This window comes from Gossypium hirsutum, chromosome D11 (assembly GCF_007990345.1).
Source record: "Gossypium hirsutum isolate 1008001.06 chromosome D11, Gossypium_hirsutum_v2.1, whole genome shotgun sequence".
NCBI classification, from domain to species: Eukaryota; Viridiplantae; Streptophyta; class Magnoliopsida; order Malvales; family Malvaceae; genus Gossypium; species Gossypium hirsutum.
Window position 1 is genome coordinate 26840420 of NC_053447.1, and position 20012 is coordinate 26860431.

The 20012-nt window shown below is 31.3% G+C and overlaps 2 protein-coding genes and 1 pseudogene across 2 annotated transcripts; 1 reads left to right on the forward strand and 2 right to left on the reverse strand.

The window, feature by feature from the left end:
* The first annotated feature begins 613 nt into the window (after nt 1-613).
* Nucleotides 614-2283, forward strand: LOC107905832 (UDP-glycosyltransferase 84B2). Its single transcript, XM_016832603.2, has one exon. It carries the CDS (start codon nt 646-648, stop codon nt 2062-2064), a length of 1419 nt encoding a protein of 472 aa, XP_016688092.2. The 5' UTR covers nt 614-645; the 3' UTR covers nt 2065-2283.
* A 4135-nt stretch (nt 2284-6418) lies between these two features.
* On the reverse strand, nt 6419-8419 carry LOC121223165 (probable receptor-like protein kinase At5g24010; annotated as a pseudogene).
* Nucleotides 8420-15542: 7123 nt separating this feature from the next.
* LOC121223038 (probable receptor-like protein kinase At5g24010) lies at nt 15543-18375 on the reverse strand. Its single transcript, XM_041103967.1, has one exon. It carries the CDS (start codon nt 18162-18164, stop codon nt 15657-15659), a length of 2508 nt encoding a protein of 835 aa, XP_040959901.1. The 5' UTR covers nt 18165-18375; the 3' UTR covers nt 15543-15656.
* Nucleotides 18376-20012: the final 1637 nt, after the last annotated feature.

Genomic DNA, 20012 nt, shown 5'->3' on the forward strand with positions numbered 1-20012 from the left:
TCATTGGTAAAAAAATCTACTTAATAATTTTTCTCTTAACAGATTAATAATTTATAATCATTTGAATAATTATTTTTTTATCGTTACTATTTTTTTTTAAATCCACGATTAGACTGTAGCCATTTTTTTGGTTATATATATATATGTATATTTTACATTATTATTTTACAGAGAAAAAAAAATCTTAATTCAGATATGGAGATTAGGGTTTTATATTTGTTGTAGGTCTACTCTTAGATTAAGTCTAAATTCAATTAAGCGTGATTTCTTATATGGAAAGGAGTTAGGCATAATTAATTCTTCGAAAATTAGGAAGGTATTCATCAAATAAAATTTAATAATTAGGTATTGTACAGGCAGATTTCTAAGAATTTTCAGAAAAAAAACAAAATTAAATATAAATACAATTAAAACATATAAAGTAAAAGATCTAGAAAATTCTTCTTAAAAGGAAAAAAAATCTCTACTTACCTTTTTTCTGTTTCAGTATCACTCCTCCAAACAAACCTGCCATTAAAGGACAGATACACTACCAAAATAAAAATTTCCCAAAAATGCATTGCATATAAATTAGGAGTCACTAATCAAAGAACAATTAGCCATTCCCCTTTAATCAAATATTATTGGCCTCATCCTTGAAAAGCAATGGAGAGTACTGAAGCAGTGCAAGTGATAATGGTGACCTTATCCATGCAAGGTCACATGAACCCCATGCTGAAGCTCGCCAAAATGCTTGTATCAAAGGGGGTTCATGTCACCCTTGCCACCAATGATGTTGCACGTAAGCGCATGTTGGACTCCAAAATCTCCACTAACTTTACCACCATTAACAGCACTGGTAGACTGAGCCTAGAGTTCTTCTCTGATGGTCTTAGCCATGAGTTTGATCGCGAGAAGGATAGTGGAACCTTTCTTGCTTCACTCAAGGCCAACGGACCCAAAAATCTCTCAAATCTCATTACTGATCTCAAAGCTAATGGCAATCAATTCTCATGCCTTATTACCAACCCTTTTATCCCATGGGTGCCTGGGGTTGCCACCGAACATGGGATCCCTTGTGGTGTACTTTGGATCCAATCTGCAACTGTTTTCGCCATTTACTATCATTTTATTAAGGACCCAGACTTGTTTCCTAACTTGGAAAACCCCAATGGGATTTTAGAGTTGCCTGGAATTCCAGGGCTCACAGTGGGAGATCTTCCAACCTTTATGCTTCCTTGTAGTCCTTCTCACTTCCGGCTATTGGTTACCGAATTCATTTCAATTTTGGATAAGGTAAAATGGGTTCTAGGCAACTCAGTTCATGAGCTTGAAGAGGAGACAGTGAACTCCTTGGAGGCTGTTAAACCGGTTTATTCTATCGGACCATTGGTGTCACCTAGTCTTCTAGGAAAGGAAGAAACCATTGAAGGAAGTGTTGACATGTGGAGGGCTGCAGATTCTAGCGTTGAATGGCTTAACAAGCAGCGACCATCCTCGGTGATATACATTTCATTTGGTAGCATCATTATGTCATCAAAGCAGCAAATTCAAAGTATTGCCACCGCATTGAAGAACATCAAAAGGCCATTCCTTTGGGTTATCAAAGCATCGGAGACGAGAAAAGACGAATTCCCAAGGGGTTTTTTGGAAGAGATCACGAAGGATAAGTCGGGCCTTGTTGTTTCATGGTGCCCTCAAGAGAAAGTGTTAACGAACCAAGCACTGGCTTGTTTCGTGACACATTGTGGATGGAATTCGACCCTGGAAACTGTGGTGGCTGGTGTGCCTGTTGTTGCCTATCCAGAGTGGACGGATCAGCCGACGAATTCGAAGCTCTTAGTTGATGTTTTCAAGGTTGGGGTGAGGATGAGCAATTGTGAAGATGAGAGATTAAGCGTAGAAGAGGTTGAAAGGTGTATTATGGAGGTGATTGATGGACCAAGAGCAGGAGAGATGAAGAGAAGGGCAGTGGAGTTGAAAAATGCTGCTAAGAACGCATTGGAAGAAGGTGGTTCATCCAATCGGAACATTGATAAATTTATCGCTGAAATCAGCGGCAAACCATCCAGCAATAACGTTTAATTCATGATTCAGCCCAAGGTTAGATACTACAATTTCTAGAGAAGGGTCAGAAATTGGATTGATAATATATCCTCACATTTAAATTTTTATGATGAAGGCATGGGTTATTTAAATTTTGATTCATCTCCAACATAAAAATGGGGTGAAGGACTAAATTTATATGAATATTTTGATGTGGTATAATCTTCTCCTTACTTTTACATTTTAATCTTAATATAAATATCACTAGAAGTTTCATGTTATTGAATTTTTATAATTTTTTTTAAAAAGGAAAAGAAATAAAATTTCAAGAGAGTTTCACTCTAATTTATCTACTTAATAAAATTTGAAGAAACTAAAAACTTTTAAAATAATAATAATTGGTATGGTTTTCATCAATTGGGTTAGATTAATTAATTTTTTAATTAAATTATAGAGTTAAAATTCTACATTTTTATTCTTTTCGTACATATGAAATTTAATTTCAATACCTTTATGTTCAGAAATTGAGTACATTTACTTTCCAGATATAAACTTAGATCTAGTTGTTAATACCATTAAAATTATTTTGTTAAATTCACTAGTGACCTATGAAATTAAAAAAACAAAACACACTTGATAGTCATGTAATAAAAAAGACATTGTAAGGACTTAAATTTAACAGGAAATTTTAACAGTGTTAGATTTACCACTATCCGAGTAAATCCAGTTGATTCCAATCTAGCCGTACACTTAACTACGTTGTAAACCCCCAATTTACCTGTAAAATTATACAATTTTTCATTAACAAAATACCACTTATAATGTTGTGCTTTATATTTTTCTTGTAAAAAAAAAACACCTTGAACTTGCAGGAAGAGTCAAACTATGAAAAATTTGTTTCGTTGGAATATCATGAAATTTTGAGTTTTCTTCCTTTACCAATATAAAAACCCACTAGAATAACAAATTAATTTTATTCCGTGTTTCCAGCTCCCAGTTTGTATTAGATTTAATTTCCAATATTTGGGCCACACAGTAAATTAATCCTTTTCCTCTTGGAGGAAAAAGAATTCTAGTAATTATGGAAGGCTTAAGCACCAAAATAAACTATAAATAATTGAAAAACCAATTAAATCCCTAGTTAGAAAAGCAATTAATTGAGTCTTTAATCGAAATTTTGTAATTAATTCAGTCCTTATAATATGATTTTTCATTGAATGCCTAGACAGACCGTTAAATACAGACGTGAAAAATAATAATATGATGGCTAGCTTAGCATTTAATATAAAATATGCTGACATAGAATTTTTTATTATTTTAAGAGAACATAATTAACTTTTTTAATTATTTTTAAAGAGTTTAATTGATTTTTAAAGATTATATAAAATTATTAAAAATAAAAAAATTTATAAAATCTATAAGTTCTAAAATTTTTATAACATTTGTATAACTTTTTGCATCTTTATAATATTTTAATAATCTCCGAGAATTTAAAAAAAAACATTTTTAATAAAAAATTATTACTCATTATTAGTTTCATTCGCACACTATCTTACATCTTACATCATACATCAATCTATTTTTATCGACTTCCCTCATATCATCTCTCCTCAAATAAAACCGTTACTATCACTCATATTAAGTTATCAAACATTAAATTTATTGTCTCTCATACCTCTTACTCGACACCCCATACAAAACTAATCATCATCGTATTTCAAGCTTTCCATTAAAATCAAATCCAAACCTTCCAACTACTAAAAATTTTCTATAATTTTCTTATATATATTTCTAATTTTTATAACTGTTAATACGTTTTTATAACCCTTTTTTTAATAATTTTTAAAATTGTTATATATTTTTCTTAACTTTTTTTTATTTTTTTGTTAAACCTATCATTTTTTTATAGCTTTTATATTTTAAAAATAATTATGTAACTTTTTTAAAATTTTATATTATTATATATTTTCATATTTTTTGAAATCTTTCTAGATTTTATAACATTTAATAATATTTATATTGTTTCATATGATTTTTAAATATCTTATAATATTTTAATATTTTTCTATGTCAAATGCCAAATCTGCCAACACATCATCATTTTTTTACACGTCACCTTTCATGTTAACATTTGTAAAAAATAATATTTTAAGGGCTCAATTAATTACTTACAACTAAATTCATTTTTCAAAAAAAAATTCAATTGAATTTTTAATTAATTTACAGGAACTTTCCATTGTGTAAACAAAAAAGAAAAAGGAAAACATCTAGTTTTTATATCAAGAACGGAGAACTGAAAGACGACTTTAAAGTAATTCATCAAGTTTTTATATCATGTTTATGGTCAACTACGAAAATAGTTGTTGTACTTAAGGTGGAAATGCAGATTTAATTTTTACAAAATTAATTTTGTAAAGGTTAAAGTGTAGACTACTAGTGAATATTGAAATTTGTCATTATATATTGTTTTTATTTATATTTGTCATTAGATTAGTTATTGTGACATGACAGAATAATATTTTGACACAGCATAAATCACATTCATGGTGATGCCTAAATTTCTCTTTTATCCGCTAAATTAATATCCGAGTTTAACGGTATTAAGTGTAAGAGACATGACAGAATAATATTTTGACACAGCATAAATCACATTCATGGTGATGTCATAATCTAAAAAATTAAAAGAAAATCTTTTAACTTTTCTCCCCCAATTTATTCTTCAAAAACTGAGCATATGCATCACTACACCCATTTTTTTTCTCACCTAATTCCTTTGCTTTTATAATCACACTATTTTTTTTTATATTTCTCTTTAAATGCTGGAGTTATAGCTTCCATCTAGTTGGTTTCCCCACCGGTTTTTCACCATTTGTTTCTTCAAAATCTCAATCTCAGCTTCACTCCATTCCTTCTCCATCAAAATTGCTCCTCGGATCTTTTTTCTTCGACTCTTTGCTTTTCACCTTTGAATCTAAAAACCCATTTCCATTTTCAGCTAAATTCCCATGATTTCTAATTGGTTCATCAATTTTATCAAGCTTTGAACATCTTTTGGATGATTTTTTTCTTAGATTCAATCTTAGGTTTATTTAGCATATTAAGGCTCAAATATAAAAAAGCACCTAAAAAATCTTGGATTCAATCTTATATTTTCAATCAATTGCAGCAAAAGAAAATTTCAAAATTAGAAGCCATTTCATCCCCGAAATGTTAGCAAGCAACCTCTTCAAATCTAGTATTCTCGAAACCTAATTTCCAAACAGAGGTGAAGAAATCGACTAACGCACACGTAAACAAAAGAAGAAAATTTCCAAATCTGAAATGGGCAAAAAAGGGAAATGAAAAAAAACGAATTGACTTTTTCTCCATCGAAAGCGTTTGGATCGTGGTGGTGATTTATACTCTCTCTCTCTCTGTGTTCTAGATCCAAAATTATCTCCAAAGTTAGGCCAGTTTTTGTTGAGTGATTTGAAGATAAAGAGACGCTTCTTTGAAGAAGAAAGAGAAGGAAATGACAGAAAAATTAGGGGGGAAAAAGACAAAAAAAATGGTTTTTTTTTAAATTAGATTATGACAATGTTATTTATGACATGTGCCACAATATTATTTTGCCACGTATCCTAAACTTAACAGTGTTAGACTTAAGTACTAATTTAGTTGACAGAAAAAAATTCGGATATCAATTTGAGACAAAAAAATTATAAGTATCAATTTACGAAAAGTGAACAAATTTAAGTATTAATTTTATATTTAACATTTAATTATATTTTCCCGCTTAATCAAAATTTAATTAATCTATTCAAAATTTATTATTAGACTCTATATTTTATGTAAATTGTGGATTTAGTATTTATATTTTAATTTGATCAATTTTAATCTCTATATTTTTCAAAATTTATAATTTTAATCTTTATCCAATGGTAACAATTAAATATGTTTGGTTAAATTGTATTATTAGTCTTTTATTGTGCATAAAGTTATAAATTTAGTTGACATTCACCAATTGGGTCATCCTTAGTGGCTATATTTTTTGAATTTCAAATTTTTAGTCTTAACGCAAACTACCATCGTTAAATCTATTAACTAATTTCTTTTTTTGTGAGTAATATATGAAAATAACAAATAGACATAGTATTACACATGTAATAATATGTTTGACACATCAAATTTTAAAAATAACTTAACTTGATGGATCTAATAGTTACTATTTTATTAGGACTAAAATTTTTAAATTCTAAAAGTACAGAAATTGAAAATAACCAAATTAAAGTATAGGTGCTAAATCCATAACTTAGTCAAAGTACGGGGTCTAATAGCATAATTTGACTAAATGAACTTAATGGTATGAGTTTTTCTTTTCAAGAGAATTTAAGCAGCTATTGTTTGAAGAAGGGCCAACTAATCTGCTCTTGTTGTAAATAAAACTAATATCGAACAGTAACATCGCTAGCAACATGATTATTCAGCCGAAGATCACGACAGTTGGGTTTTATCAAGCAGGAGTAGCAAGCGGCAAATTCGACTTCTGGACCGAGAAGAAAAGCCCCCGATCTTTAGTACAAATCTCTCTCATTTGGATTTATGTTGCTCATTTTTTTCCTTTTATCCTTCTGGTTTGTAATATTCAGGACTCTAGTCTTGGTACATATATTATATAAGTTGTGTTTCTAGTTGGCATGTGTACAATTTAACCATCTGGTCTAGTAAACATGTGATCTTGAAAATGGTTGTTATATTATTATATTATACATCTTGTAGTTTAAACACTGTAATTGAAATGTCTTGCTTATGAAAGCAGTGCCAAATTTAATTCTAGATGTGAAACATAGGGTAGAACAAAAAACATTGCACCGGGAAACTTTGCTTTATAAACCAAATGATTTATCTGGCTTCATCCATTTTCAATTGGGAGAACACTTGCCGATGCGATTGAGTCGGATCCATCCTCCTTTATGATGGACATATCATCTCCCTCAACTTCGATATTTGTGGAAGGTAAACGCTGGATAACATGCAATGATAGCATACCAGAAGCATTTGATGCGCTGTCCTCGTGTAGCTCTTGGACAACTGCTGTTTGCTGGAGCTGTAACGCATACTCCAAGTCCCATGCCACATCACCCATACCAGGCCTATCACAGGCATTTTCTTGTAAACATTTCTCTGTTATCTCTGCAAATTTTCTTAATGAGTTGGGATTGATCTGATCTCTTATGGATGGATCCACAATCTAATCAAGCAATCCTTTGTTCTTACAACGCATTCCCTATTCTTCTAGGTTCACTTGCTCTCTTGGGAGTGCAGGGTTGATAGCCGGCCTTGCACAGAGCACCTCAAGAAGAACCACTCCGAACGAATAAACATCAGATTTTTCTGTCAGCTGTTGTGTTTTAAAGTACTCAGGATCAAGATAACTAAAAGTTCCTTTAATGCCTGTGCTAGCATGGGATTGATCCGAAGGACCTGATCTTGAAAGGCCAAAGTCAGCTACTTTGGCTACAAGATTCTCATGGAGCAAGATGTTTGTCGACTTGACATCACGGTGAATGATGCCCCCAGATGCACCTTTGTGAAGGTAATGAAGTCCTATTGCAGCACTAATGCAAATATCGAGCCTTTGCTTCCAAGACAAGCAAGGTATTTTTGCGTTATATAGGTGATCCCTCAAAGTTCCTTTCTCCATTAACTCGTACACAAGTATCATCTCAAGCCTTTCATCACAATATTCGATCAAGGAAACAAGATGACGATGTCAAATTTTTGATAAAACCATGATCTCCGTCTAAAATTCTGGTAGACCTTGACTTGACCCTGGCTGGCTTCGTTTCACAGCCAGTTTCAAGCCATTCCGGAGAGTCCCTTGATAGACAATCCCAAATCCACCCTTAACAATCTGTAACTTCTTATCGAAGTTGTTTGTTGCCAACTTAATCTCGTCTAATGGTATCCTTAAACCAAGGTTCAAGTTAGGCACAGGGGAAGCAGTAATGGTTCCCTCTCTACTTGGTGTTTTGGAATTACCATGAGAACTTTCTTTAAATATAGGTAATGGTGACCATTCTGAAGTTTCAACAGGTTTTGGCTTCCTACGTCTCAGTCCAATAAACAACAGACCTCCAAAGATGCAAACAAGAACAAGACCTCCGAGGACCACACCAACAATAATGAAGGGAGACATATTGTTGGACTTATGTGTTACAGGGACCAAATCAGATTTCCCCATCATTTCCATTATCTCAACGCCATTTAGAAAAGCATTTTGATCTATAGAATTACTATCAGGCCCTATGGAGATATTTATGAACCCTGAATCATCAGAATCAACCATAAAGTCCATGAAAAATGGAGTCGCTAGATCATCCACTATTTGGTAATAAGGGTTAATGTTTACAGGTTATAGCAACAACGGAGAATTGAAAGACGACTTTAAAGTAATTCATCAAGTTTTTATATCATGTTTATGGTCAATTACGAAAATAATTGTGTACTTAAGGTGGAAATGCAAATTTAATTTTTACAAAATTAATTTTGTAAAGGTTAAAGTGTAAACTACTAGTGAATATTGAAATTTGTCATTATACATTGTTTTCATTTATATTTGTCATTATATTTTAAAATTATGAGTAAATTTACCATTCTAACTCTTATGTGATTGAACTTTACCATTAAACTTTGAATTTTAATAAAATTTGCCACCAACTTTGTTTTTTTAATTAAAATTTACAATTCAATATTAATTTTGATGATTTAAAATTGTTAAATTTGTGTGGCTCGAATCTTTGTTAAAGAAATAAAATACAATGGCAAAACAAAGGGATTTGTGTAGGGCTATAGTTCCTTTTTCACATTGATTAAAATAGAGTCTTTCAACAGTTAAATAGACGTAGTCAAAACTTCTTTTGTATGATTCAGTTTTCAACATTAATGAATTTCTTCTCATTTGCTTGCGGTTTTTCTTGAAAAAGTTTTTCATGTAAAATCTGTGTATTTTATTTTTCTTTTCTTTTTTGATTCGCAATCATGTCTATTGTCATTATCAACGTTAATTTTAACAAAAACATATTTTGATAAAAAAAATCCTTTCAAATATTGTATTTTAATAGGTAGCAATAATTTAACTTATAAATATTAAAAAATAATAAGCTCAATTGAAAATTCTAATTAATGAAATAAAAACAAGAAAATGGAATACATATATTGCAAAAGAAAAAAAATAAGTAATAACCATTGTTATTTAATTTTAATATTATATTAATTAATTATTAAATATTAAATTAAAATATAAAAATATTTTTATTAATTTTTGTCTTCAAATTCTTTCAAATTAAAATTGAATAGTAAAATTGAATAAAAACAATTTAAATTCAGTGGCAAAATCAATTAAATAAAAGTAAAGCACAAAATCCAATATAGAGTTAAACTATAATGACAAATTTATTTTTGATTTATAAGAATAATGTAAAATATCAATTAAAGTGAAATATAGGGATAACTTTTAATTTTCACTGAGAAATTTACCTATTAACTCATTTTTTAATAAAAAATTCAAATTTATTAATTTGTCGAAATTTTAAATTTAAATTTAAATTTTACTTAATGTAGAATTGATTTAATTAATTTATTCAATCAAGACATGAATTAATTATAGGGTTAAATATAAAATTAGTATCTAAACTTTTTCACTTCTCTTAGATTGGTAATTATGGTTTTTTTTTGTCTCATATTGGTACTTAAATTTTTTTTATCTGCTAAATTAATACCTGAATTTAATGGCGTTAAATGTAGGAAACATGATAAAATAATATTTTGGCACATAGTATAAATCACGTTATGTCATAAACTAAAAACTTTAAAAAAAAAATTCTTTTAACTTTTCTCCCCCAATTTATTCTTCAAAAACTGAGCATATGAATCACTACACCCATGTTTTTTTCTCACCTAATTCCTTTGCTTTTTTAATCACACTATTTGTTTTAAATTTCCTTTTAAATGCTGAAGTTATAGCTTCCATGGTTGGTTTCCCCACTGGGCTTTTCACCATTTGTTTCTTCAAAATCTCAATCTCAGCTTCACTCCATTCCTTCTCCATCGAAATTGCTCCTCAGATCTTTTTTCTTCGACTCTTTGCTTTTCACCTTTGAATCTGAAAACCCATTTCCATTTTCAGCTAAATCCCCATGATTTCCCATTGATTCATCAATTTTATCAAGCTTTGAACGTCTTTTAGATGATTTTTTCTTAGATTCAATCTTAGGTTTATTTAACATATTAAGGCTCAAATATAAAAAGGCACCTAAAAAATCTTTACAGTGAAAGTTTTGGCCGATAAATCGTGTAATACCCCAAAAATTACTACAGTAAGAAAGTAAGATAATATTCTTCATATAGTAAAATAAGAAAATAAAGTGATAAAAAGGGTAATTTTGAGTTATGTCAACATTGGGAAGTATATTATGACATATTAATTCAAGAAAGGAGTAAATCGTAAAAGTGAGAAAAGTTTTATTGTCCAAGAGTAAATACTCAAAATTTGAGGGGTTAAAGTGTAAATACAAAAAAGTTGAAGGACCAATAGTGTAAATATTTTAAGGGTGGAATAATCTAGAAACTAAAGAAAATGGATGAATTAGGACCAAATTGAAAAAGTGAAGAATTTTGAGGGATTAAATTACAATTTACCAAATTAAGTGATGAATAAATGATGGAATTTCAAAAGATTATAAAGGGAAAAATGGTCAATTAGAGAGAGAGAGAATTCTAGAAGGTAATGATGATGTTTGTTTTATTTTTAATTAATTAATTAGATCAATGTTATTTAATTAATATTTTATTAAGATTTTTAGTATTATTTTATTATTAAATGATTAATATAAAAGGGAGTAAAGATGATGAGAAATCATCAACCTCCCATGCATTCCAACGTATGAGGGAAAAAAAAAGAAAGTTTTGATTTCTTTACAATTTGGTCCTTTCACCAAAAATTTACCATTTTCACTTAGAAATTAAAAGAATTTCCATAGCCATCAAGAGAGAAAGATAACAAGAAGACTATGGGGAGCTAGAATATCAAGTTAGATTCAAGAAATAGAAGCTGGAGGAGAGAGATAATTAAGTTAAAGATTGAAATCAATAGCACAAGGTAAGAACATCAAGATTTCAATATATTTTTGAGTTTGATATTATTGAAAAAGCATAGAAATGATGTTATAGTAGAGTTTTCTTATATAAAGTCTTATGTTCTTGATATATTAGGGAAGAGAAATAAGTGAAAGTGATGAGAAATATTATAGAGAAAGAGAATAAGGGAGTTATAAACTTAGTAATCAATATATTACACTAAAACAGTTTTGGACAGCAGTAATAGGTTAACTTTGAAAAATCACCATAAATTGTGTAAATTGAATTACATGACTAAAAAAATATGGAATTAAATATTACTGAGTATAGTTTCTCATAGAAGAAACGGTGTAAGTAATAGAATTGTAAATCATGAGATATAATAAATTTTGTGAGATAAGGTCAGAATGATTTAGGTTCCCCCGTTCTGATTTTGAAAAATCATCAAAATTTTGAGAAAAATAATTGGGGACTTAAATTTATATGTTTAAAATTATTAATGAGTCTATTTTCAATAGGAACAAACGAGAACATTATCCGAATTCTGTACAAGGATATAATTAATTTTTAGTGAAGAAGGGTCGAAACTGTCAGACAGTAGAACATGGATGATTTTAAAGAATAAACTGTACTTATTGGATAAATAAAAAATTCTGAAAATTTTATCGTAAGAATATATGTGAACCTAGTTTCGGGGAAAATTAGCGGATCTTAATTTGAAGTTCCGTATCTCAAGATATAAATAATTTAGTGACTATGACTCAAGTGGACAGCTTTGAATGAATGTATAAATAAATGGTGAAATTATAGATAATGTTACATATAAGCATGTTTTATACATTAAGGATGTGGAATGGAGAGGAGGAGGAGGAAAATATATGATTATTCAACTAGCATGAGTTTTCATTAAAAATGGCCAATTTGCATGTTTTAGGTTCAAGGACTAAATTGAATAAAAGTAATATTTTAAGGGTAAATTGGTAAAAATGTCAAAAAGTGACCAAATTGCATGAAATGAATTGCTTTATTAGTTAAATTAATAAATTGAATGAAATAGTAATTTAGATCAAGATTGGGTGGAAATTTGAGGAAAATAACCAAAATGTCCTTGAATTTTGGTATTTTTGCAATTTATTCTCGTAAGTTCGAGTAACTTGAATTATATTCTTAAATGCTTGAAATGTATGTTATTGATGTGAATATGATTTGAATGTTCATTGTATGAAAATTGATGAAACATTGATATATTTGATAAAAAAGGGAATAATGCATTGAATGGATGTATGAATGTTTATCACACTATCCATTAATTCTATCGGTAATTTTGGATGTTTTGATTCTCGTTATAATGGCATGTATGAGTTAAATTGGCCAACGGTAGCTCATTAATATTTTGATTTTGATTGATTTTAAATAGGAATGCTTGATGAAATGAAATGTTTGTAAATTAATTTGTAAACTCCGGTAATGCTCTATAACCCTATTTTGGAGATGGATACGGGTTAGGGGTGTTACAAATCGTATATTTTCAATCAATTGCAACAAAAGAAAATTTCAAAATTAGAAGCCATTTCATCCCCGAAATGTTAGCAAGCAAGCTCTTCAGATCTAATATTCTCGAAACCTAATTTCCAAACGAAGTGAAGAAATCGACTAACGCACACGTAAATAAAAGAAGAAAATTTCCAAATCTGAAATGGGGAAAAAAGGGAAATGAAAAAAATGAATTGACTTCTTCTTCATCGAAAGGGTTTGGATCGTGGTGATGATTCATACTCTCTCTCTCTCTGTGTTTCACATCCAAAATTATCTCCAAAGTTTGGCCAGTTTTTGTTGAGTGATTTGAAGATAAAGAGACGCTTCTTTGAAGAAGAAAGAGAAGGAAATGACAGAAAAATTAAGAGGGGGAAGACAAAAGAAAAAAAAAGGTTTTTTTTTAATTTGATTATAACATTACCATGATATCATTTATACCACGTGCCACAATATTATTTTGCCACATATCGTAGACTTAACATTGTTAGACTTAAGTGCTAATTTAGTTGACAGAAAAAAAATTCGGGTATCTGAGACAAAAAACACTATAAGTATCAATTTAGGAAAAGTGGACAAATTTAGGTATTAATTTTATATTTAACCTTTCATTATATTTCTCCCTGCTTAATCAAAATTTAATTAATCTATTCAAATTTTGTTATTAGACTCTATATTTTATGTAAATTGTGGATTTAGTATTTATATTTTAATTTGATCAATTTTAGTCTCTATATTTTTCGAATTTTAAAATTTTAGTCTTTATCCAATGGTAACAATTAAATATGTTTGGTTAAATTGTATTATTAGTCTTTTATTGTGCATAAAGTTATAGATTTAGTTGACATTCACTAATTGGATCATCCTTAGTGGCTATATTTTTTGAATTTCAAATTTTTAGTCTTAACGCAAACTACCATCATTAAATCTATTAACTAATTTTTTTGTGAGTAATATATGGAAATAACAAATAAGCATAGTATTACACATGTAATAATATGTTTGACACATCAAATTTTAAAAATAACATAACTTAACTTGATGGATCTAATAGTTACTATTTTATTAGGACTAAAATTTTTAAATTCTAAAAGTACAGAAATTGAAAATAACCAAATTAAAGTATAGGTGCTAAATCCATAACTTAGTCAGAGTACGGGGTCTAATAGCATAATTTGACTAAATGAACTTAATGGTATGGGGTTTTTTCTTTTCAAGAGAATTTAAGCAACTCTCTGCCCTTGTTGTAAATAAAACTAATATCGAACAGTAACATCGCTAGCAATATGATTATTTGATGGTGAAATATATAAAGCGGAACCCCGATTTAGCCCGTTCACAAACATATATACCCATATCTGATTCTCAAGTTAACAGAGTCAAATAAATCCTTATTGGAACCACTTTAGAAGGCCATAAACCATCTTTTCCTTCGCCACCCAAACCACCCCTTCTTATAAAAGGGGATGTACCTCATTCAGTGGAGATTCTTGGCAATATCCGATCAAGGAAATAAGATGGGATGTACCTCATCTCAATGGAGCTATTCAATGGGATGTACCTCATCTCAAGCCTTTCATCACAATATCCGATCAAAGAAGCAAGATGGCGATGTCGAAGTTTTGATAAAACCATGATCTCCATCTAAAATTCTGGTAAACCTTGACCTAACCCTAGCTGGCTTCGTTTCACAGCCACTTTCAAGCCATTCCGGAGAGTCCCTTAATAGACAGTCCCAAATCCACCCTTAACAATCTGTAAGTTCTTATCGAAGTTGTTTGTTGCCAACTGAATCTCGTTTAATGGTATCCTTAAACCAAGGTTCAAGTTAGGCAAAGGAGAAGCAGTAATGGTTCCCTCTCTGCTTGGTGTCTTGGAATTACCATGAGAACTTTCTTGAAATATAGGTAATGGTGACCATTCTGAAGTTTCAATAGGTTTTGCCTTCCTATGTCTCAGTTCAATAAACAACAGATCTCCAAAGATGCAGACAAGAACAAGACCTCCGAGGACCACATCTACAATAATGAAGGGAGACATATTGTTGGACTTATGTGTTACAGGGACCAAATCAGATTTCCCCATCATTTCCATTATCTCAATGCCATTTAGAAAAGCATTTTGAACTGTAGAATTACTATCAAGCCCTATGAAGATTTTATGAACCCTGAGTCATCAGAATCAACCACAAAGTCCATGAAAAATGGAGTCGCAAGTTTATCCACTTTTTTGGTAAGGGTTAATGTTCTGGCTGAAGTTGCTATTTATATAGAGAAAAAAAACTTAAAATATTCTGTGACACACTAATAACATCGCAGAAATGAACCTGAATCAAGTGCCTAGAATCTTTGGTTACATCATAAGACTAGGTTACATTAGAGTCGTTTGATGCCATCTCTTTGGAAGTCTTGTACACTAGATCTGGTGCAATAAAATCGGTAACAAGATCATAATTAGGCCTACCTGTGAATCAATGCTTCCTATTGAAAGATTAAAGATAAGTCAACAGGGAGCCTGAATTCGTTTATGAAACAAAATAGGCTCAGAGAAAATTCTAAGCCGTGTTGCATTGGGAAATGATTTAAATGCCCTCGTAATTGTAGACTTTGTTCATTCAGTAGAGGACAGTTCTGGCTTTACAGGCATTTACTTGGTCAATGGAAATAATGTGATGCTGATGTAAGCTTAAATAAATATAAAGATGATTTGTCTTCTTGCAATCTGGTCACATCAAAACTATATTCTTTTAATATTCTTTCAATAATTTATACTTCTAGATGTAACCTTTCAATCACCATTTCAGGAACCATTTGGTAGAAACTAACCTACTATCAGATTGATATAAAAACTAAAAACAAGATCACTCATGAGAAATTACTTTGTATTACTGCAGTGAAACATGTACATTGATGGGGTTGCCATTGTCCTACACCACTGATATTCTTCTAAAAAATGAGGTTTTTCCTTTAAACCAGTGAAGATTATCTAGAATCACCAATCCTCAATTCCGTGAGTACTTCACTAGCAGTTACATCTGAAGTATCATCAAATACTAGAGTAGTGTTGTCTTCATTAACAGCTGGAGAGCTATTGGATGGTAATCGATGGAGAATAGGCATCGAAAATTCCAATGAAGCATTGGTTATACTATCCTCAAGTGGGCCCCTGTTGATTGGAGTAAGTTGAAGCTGCAATGCATATTCCAAGTCCCACAAAACATCACGCATGATTGGCCTTTCACTACCATATACCCTCAAACACTTCTCTGTTGTTTCAGCAAACTTCCGAAATGAGTTGGGATTAATAGTATCCACTAACACTGGATCAATAATATTATCAAGTTGACCTTTCCTCAGCCAATGCATTCCCCATTCAGCTAAGTTCACTTCCTCCCTCTTGTTTGAGTTGATGACCGCTGGCCTAGCACAAAGGACTTCTAAGAGTACAACTCCGAAAGAATACACATCGGATTTATCTGTCAACTGTAGAGACATGAAGTATTCAGGGTCAAGATAACCAAAGGTACCTTTTACATCGACGCTATGTTCTACATCAGGAATGCCTGATTTTGAAAGACCGAAATCAGCAACTTTGGCCACAAACTGTTCATCAAGTAAGATGTTTGTTGACTTAACATCACGGTGAATGATTCCTCCAGCTGCACCTGTATGCAGGTAATTAAGGCCTTTAGCTGCACCGATACAAATTTCTAGTCTTTGCTTCCAAGATAATTCAGAACGTGTACTGTATGATTTCTCAAGATCGGCAGTTGAATAATAGAGATGATCTCTAAGAGTTCCTTGCTCCATGAATTCATAGACCAATATCATTTCAAATCTTTCATCACAATATCCGATTAAGGAAACAAGATGACGGTGGCGAATTTGAGATAAGACCACTATCTCGGTTTGGAACTCTAAAAGGCCTTGGCCATGTCCTGGCTCACTCCTTTTCACAGCCACTTTTATGCCACGAAACATTCCTTGATAGACTTTTCCGAATCCACCCTCCCCAATTACCAAGTTGGAATCGAAGTTCTTGGTCGATTGCTCAATTTCATGATATGATAATCTCAAAGCAAGGTTTAAATTAGTAGGCAACATATTGGAAGTCTTTTCAGACATTCTATTGTAAGAACTGCTCCTTGCATAGAAAGGCCCGGAGAAGGGCCAACTTGAAGATTGTCCACGCTTTGTGTTTCTCCTTTTCAAACTCAGAAGCACTATTGCTACCAAAATAATAACAAATGAACCCCCACCAATGGATCCAACTATAGCAAACAAACTAGTCCTATTACTTTCAAGATTCCCTGGACACGAAACAAAATCTGATTTCTTTATTAACTCCATTATCTCCAGCCCATTCAGAAAGGCAGTTTGATTTGGAGAATTCGGTCGAGGCCCTATACTTATGTTCATGATTCCGGACTCATCAGAATCAACTACAAAATCATAGTAAAATGGAGCAGCCAACTGACCCATTTTATCATATGGATTAATCCTTGCACTAAACTTGTTGTAGATATAGAGATCGAAGATTATGACATTAAGAGATACACTAATTATGTCACAAAAATGGACCCGGACGAAGTGACTTGAACTCTTGCTCACATTAAAACTCCATGTAACATTGAAGAAATTTAGTTGCCTGCTCTCATCTATATTCATTTCTTTTGCAGTCTTATACACAGGGTCTGGGGCAGTATATTCAGTGGCTCCCCCTTCTCGATAGTTAGGTGAATCAGAGAAGAAGTCACTATTCCTTACAGCCATTGGATTAAGCAAGAAACTATCATCCGGTATCCAGTTCCTCCACAATGTATCATTTATTGGTGTGAGGGTAGGCCCTCCAACATTAATCCTAAAGAGTGTATGCAACACCTGAGAAGACAAACCATCAAAAGAAATTCTACTTCCTGCAGGAGTAACAAGAGGAGCGGTATCGGGGATGAAATCCTCAGGGGCAAGAAAGACTTCGATGGCGTTTACGAAAGCCAAGTTTGATCCTTGGGAAGGTATGAAGCAGATCCTAAATCTCTTTTCATTGATGGTGACCAAAAATTCTTTGATGATAGGTGAACTAATACTGTTCCTGAAAGTAAAGTTTGATAATAGCCAAAATCCTGAAGCTGAGACATTAAATTTAGCTGTGGCTAGATTAGAATCAGATGAAGAAACAAAGAAATGGAGACGCACAAAGTAGGTGCCGTTCTCATTAATTACAAACTCGTAAAAGAAAGGGCGTCGATAGATTCTTGCAGATTGATAGAGTTGAGATGATGAAGGATTTGCATGAGGGACAGGGCCGCTTTGCCCTACAAAGAAGGAAACACCGGAATTCAGGTCACCGACAAATTTCCGACCTCCGCTGCCTGAGACATTAGAATTTGATCCACAATTGATGAAGTACTTATGTGGAGGTGTGTAAGCTGATGAAAAGGGAAGAAGCAGCAACAACTGGAGGAGGAGGAGGTTTTGAAGCTTTTCCATTGGAGGAATGAAATGGTAAAGAGGCAAGTGTAACTAAGAATAGAAGGGGGTAGACAGCTTGAAACCGAATAAAGGAAATTGAGAATTGTTGATAAAAGAGGACCATTTAGCTATACTTTTAATGGTGTGGAAGCTGGAAAGCATTGCAATTTCCTTGAGACTTTGGAGGCAGTTAAAAGTAGATGAATTATTAGTCTAAAAAGAAAGATGATTGTTCTTTAACTTTAATAAAGAAGTAGGGTATGTCAACCTAAAAGATTATCTTTCTTTAACTTTAATAAAGAACCAAAGTTATTGCGTTCATATTACCTACATTTCTTTTACTATTTTTGTCCTCAAACCACATATTTTCTTTTAAAATAACTTAAAAAATTGGTACGAATTTGAAAATTAATTACTTTTTCTAACCAATAAATATATTCCAATACCTTGATTCTCAGTTGTGAGTTTGTTGAACAGTTGGAGTCTTTTAATTTCTGTGTGAAACTCTTGCATAATAAGAAAACATTTTTAGATGCTTGCAAATTGGAACATGTCTATTTTTTAATTCCATCCTTTTACTTTATTAATTTTGAAAAACTAATCCTTTTATTTTCAACCATCATCATATTTAATAAAAATTTAAAAAGTTGTTTAGTTGTTGATAAACATATTAATCAAAATTATTGATTTTTATTAATTTGTTGTATATAAAATATTACTTTTTTTTTGTTTATAAATTGTTTTTAGTGTTAATTCCAACTCAACATTTTAATCACAATGTTTAATAATTTTATCCAAATTGGACTAATTTTTTAATTTTTGTAAAATACGAAAAAAAAATGTCCTATAAATTAACTTCTCAATTTTTCTAGGAATTTGGTTTTTCTTTTCTTTTTGGAGTTTGAGATTAAAGTGGCAATGAGTTTCGATTGTGAATTGGTCATTGTCTGCCATAAGTGAGACACCTATTTAAAAGATATCTCCTTTTAAGGAATTTAAAATTTCATTATTATATAATTATGGTATAGTTTTGAGTTCATATGCGATACTGTTTTTACTATAGAAAACATAAATAATCTTCGACTCATTATTTTGAGAAATATTTTTTTTAATTTTGTTAAAATATTTTCGAAATATTTATTATATTCTACTAATTATAAATGAAAAGTTGAAGTATTTATAATGTTATAATATTTATAAGTGAAAGGTTAAAAGCAATAAACCTTACTTTTTCCACCCACTAATTTGTACACTTTAACTTTTATTTGTAAAAATTTTTAATTTTTCTTTTGGTAGAAAAGAACAGCATAAAGCGATTATAAAAAAACACACATCTTAGGACATATGAAAGCTCTTTTTATCAACCAATAGAAGTTATTGGATCGATATTGAAGGTTCTTAAAAAACCATTAGACTTGGAAGACCAGATACCGCAAGTCTTGCCCTATGAACTGCAACTGCGTTTTGGGATCTAGGAACATGGCGAATGCGCATCTTCCATTTACGATTAAAGATACCATGAATCACATGTAGGTCCACCATTCTGCTATTAACAGATCCACCAACCAACAATAATTCTACTAAAAGTGCATTATCACATTCTACCTCAACCTGTCGAAATCCTATCCCCATGCAACACGCAAACCCTTTAGCACAACTCTCACTCCCATCTTGAAAATATTTTCCTGCGGAAAGTGAATTAACATGTAGCCATATCATTGTCATTGTCATTGCTATCCTCACCCAATGGTAGTCCTAAATTAGAGCTATCATCCTCCATGATTGAATTGAAGCTTCAACGCCTCGATCAATATTATTCAATATTCCTTCCACTGCCACTTCCAAGTCCACTGTAAATGGTTTATT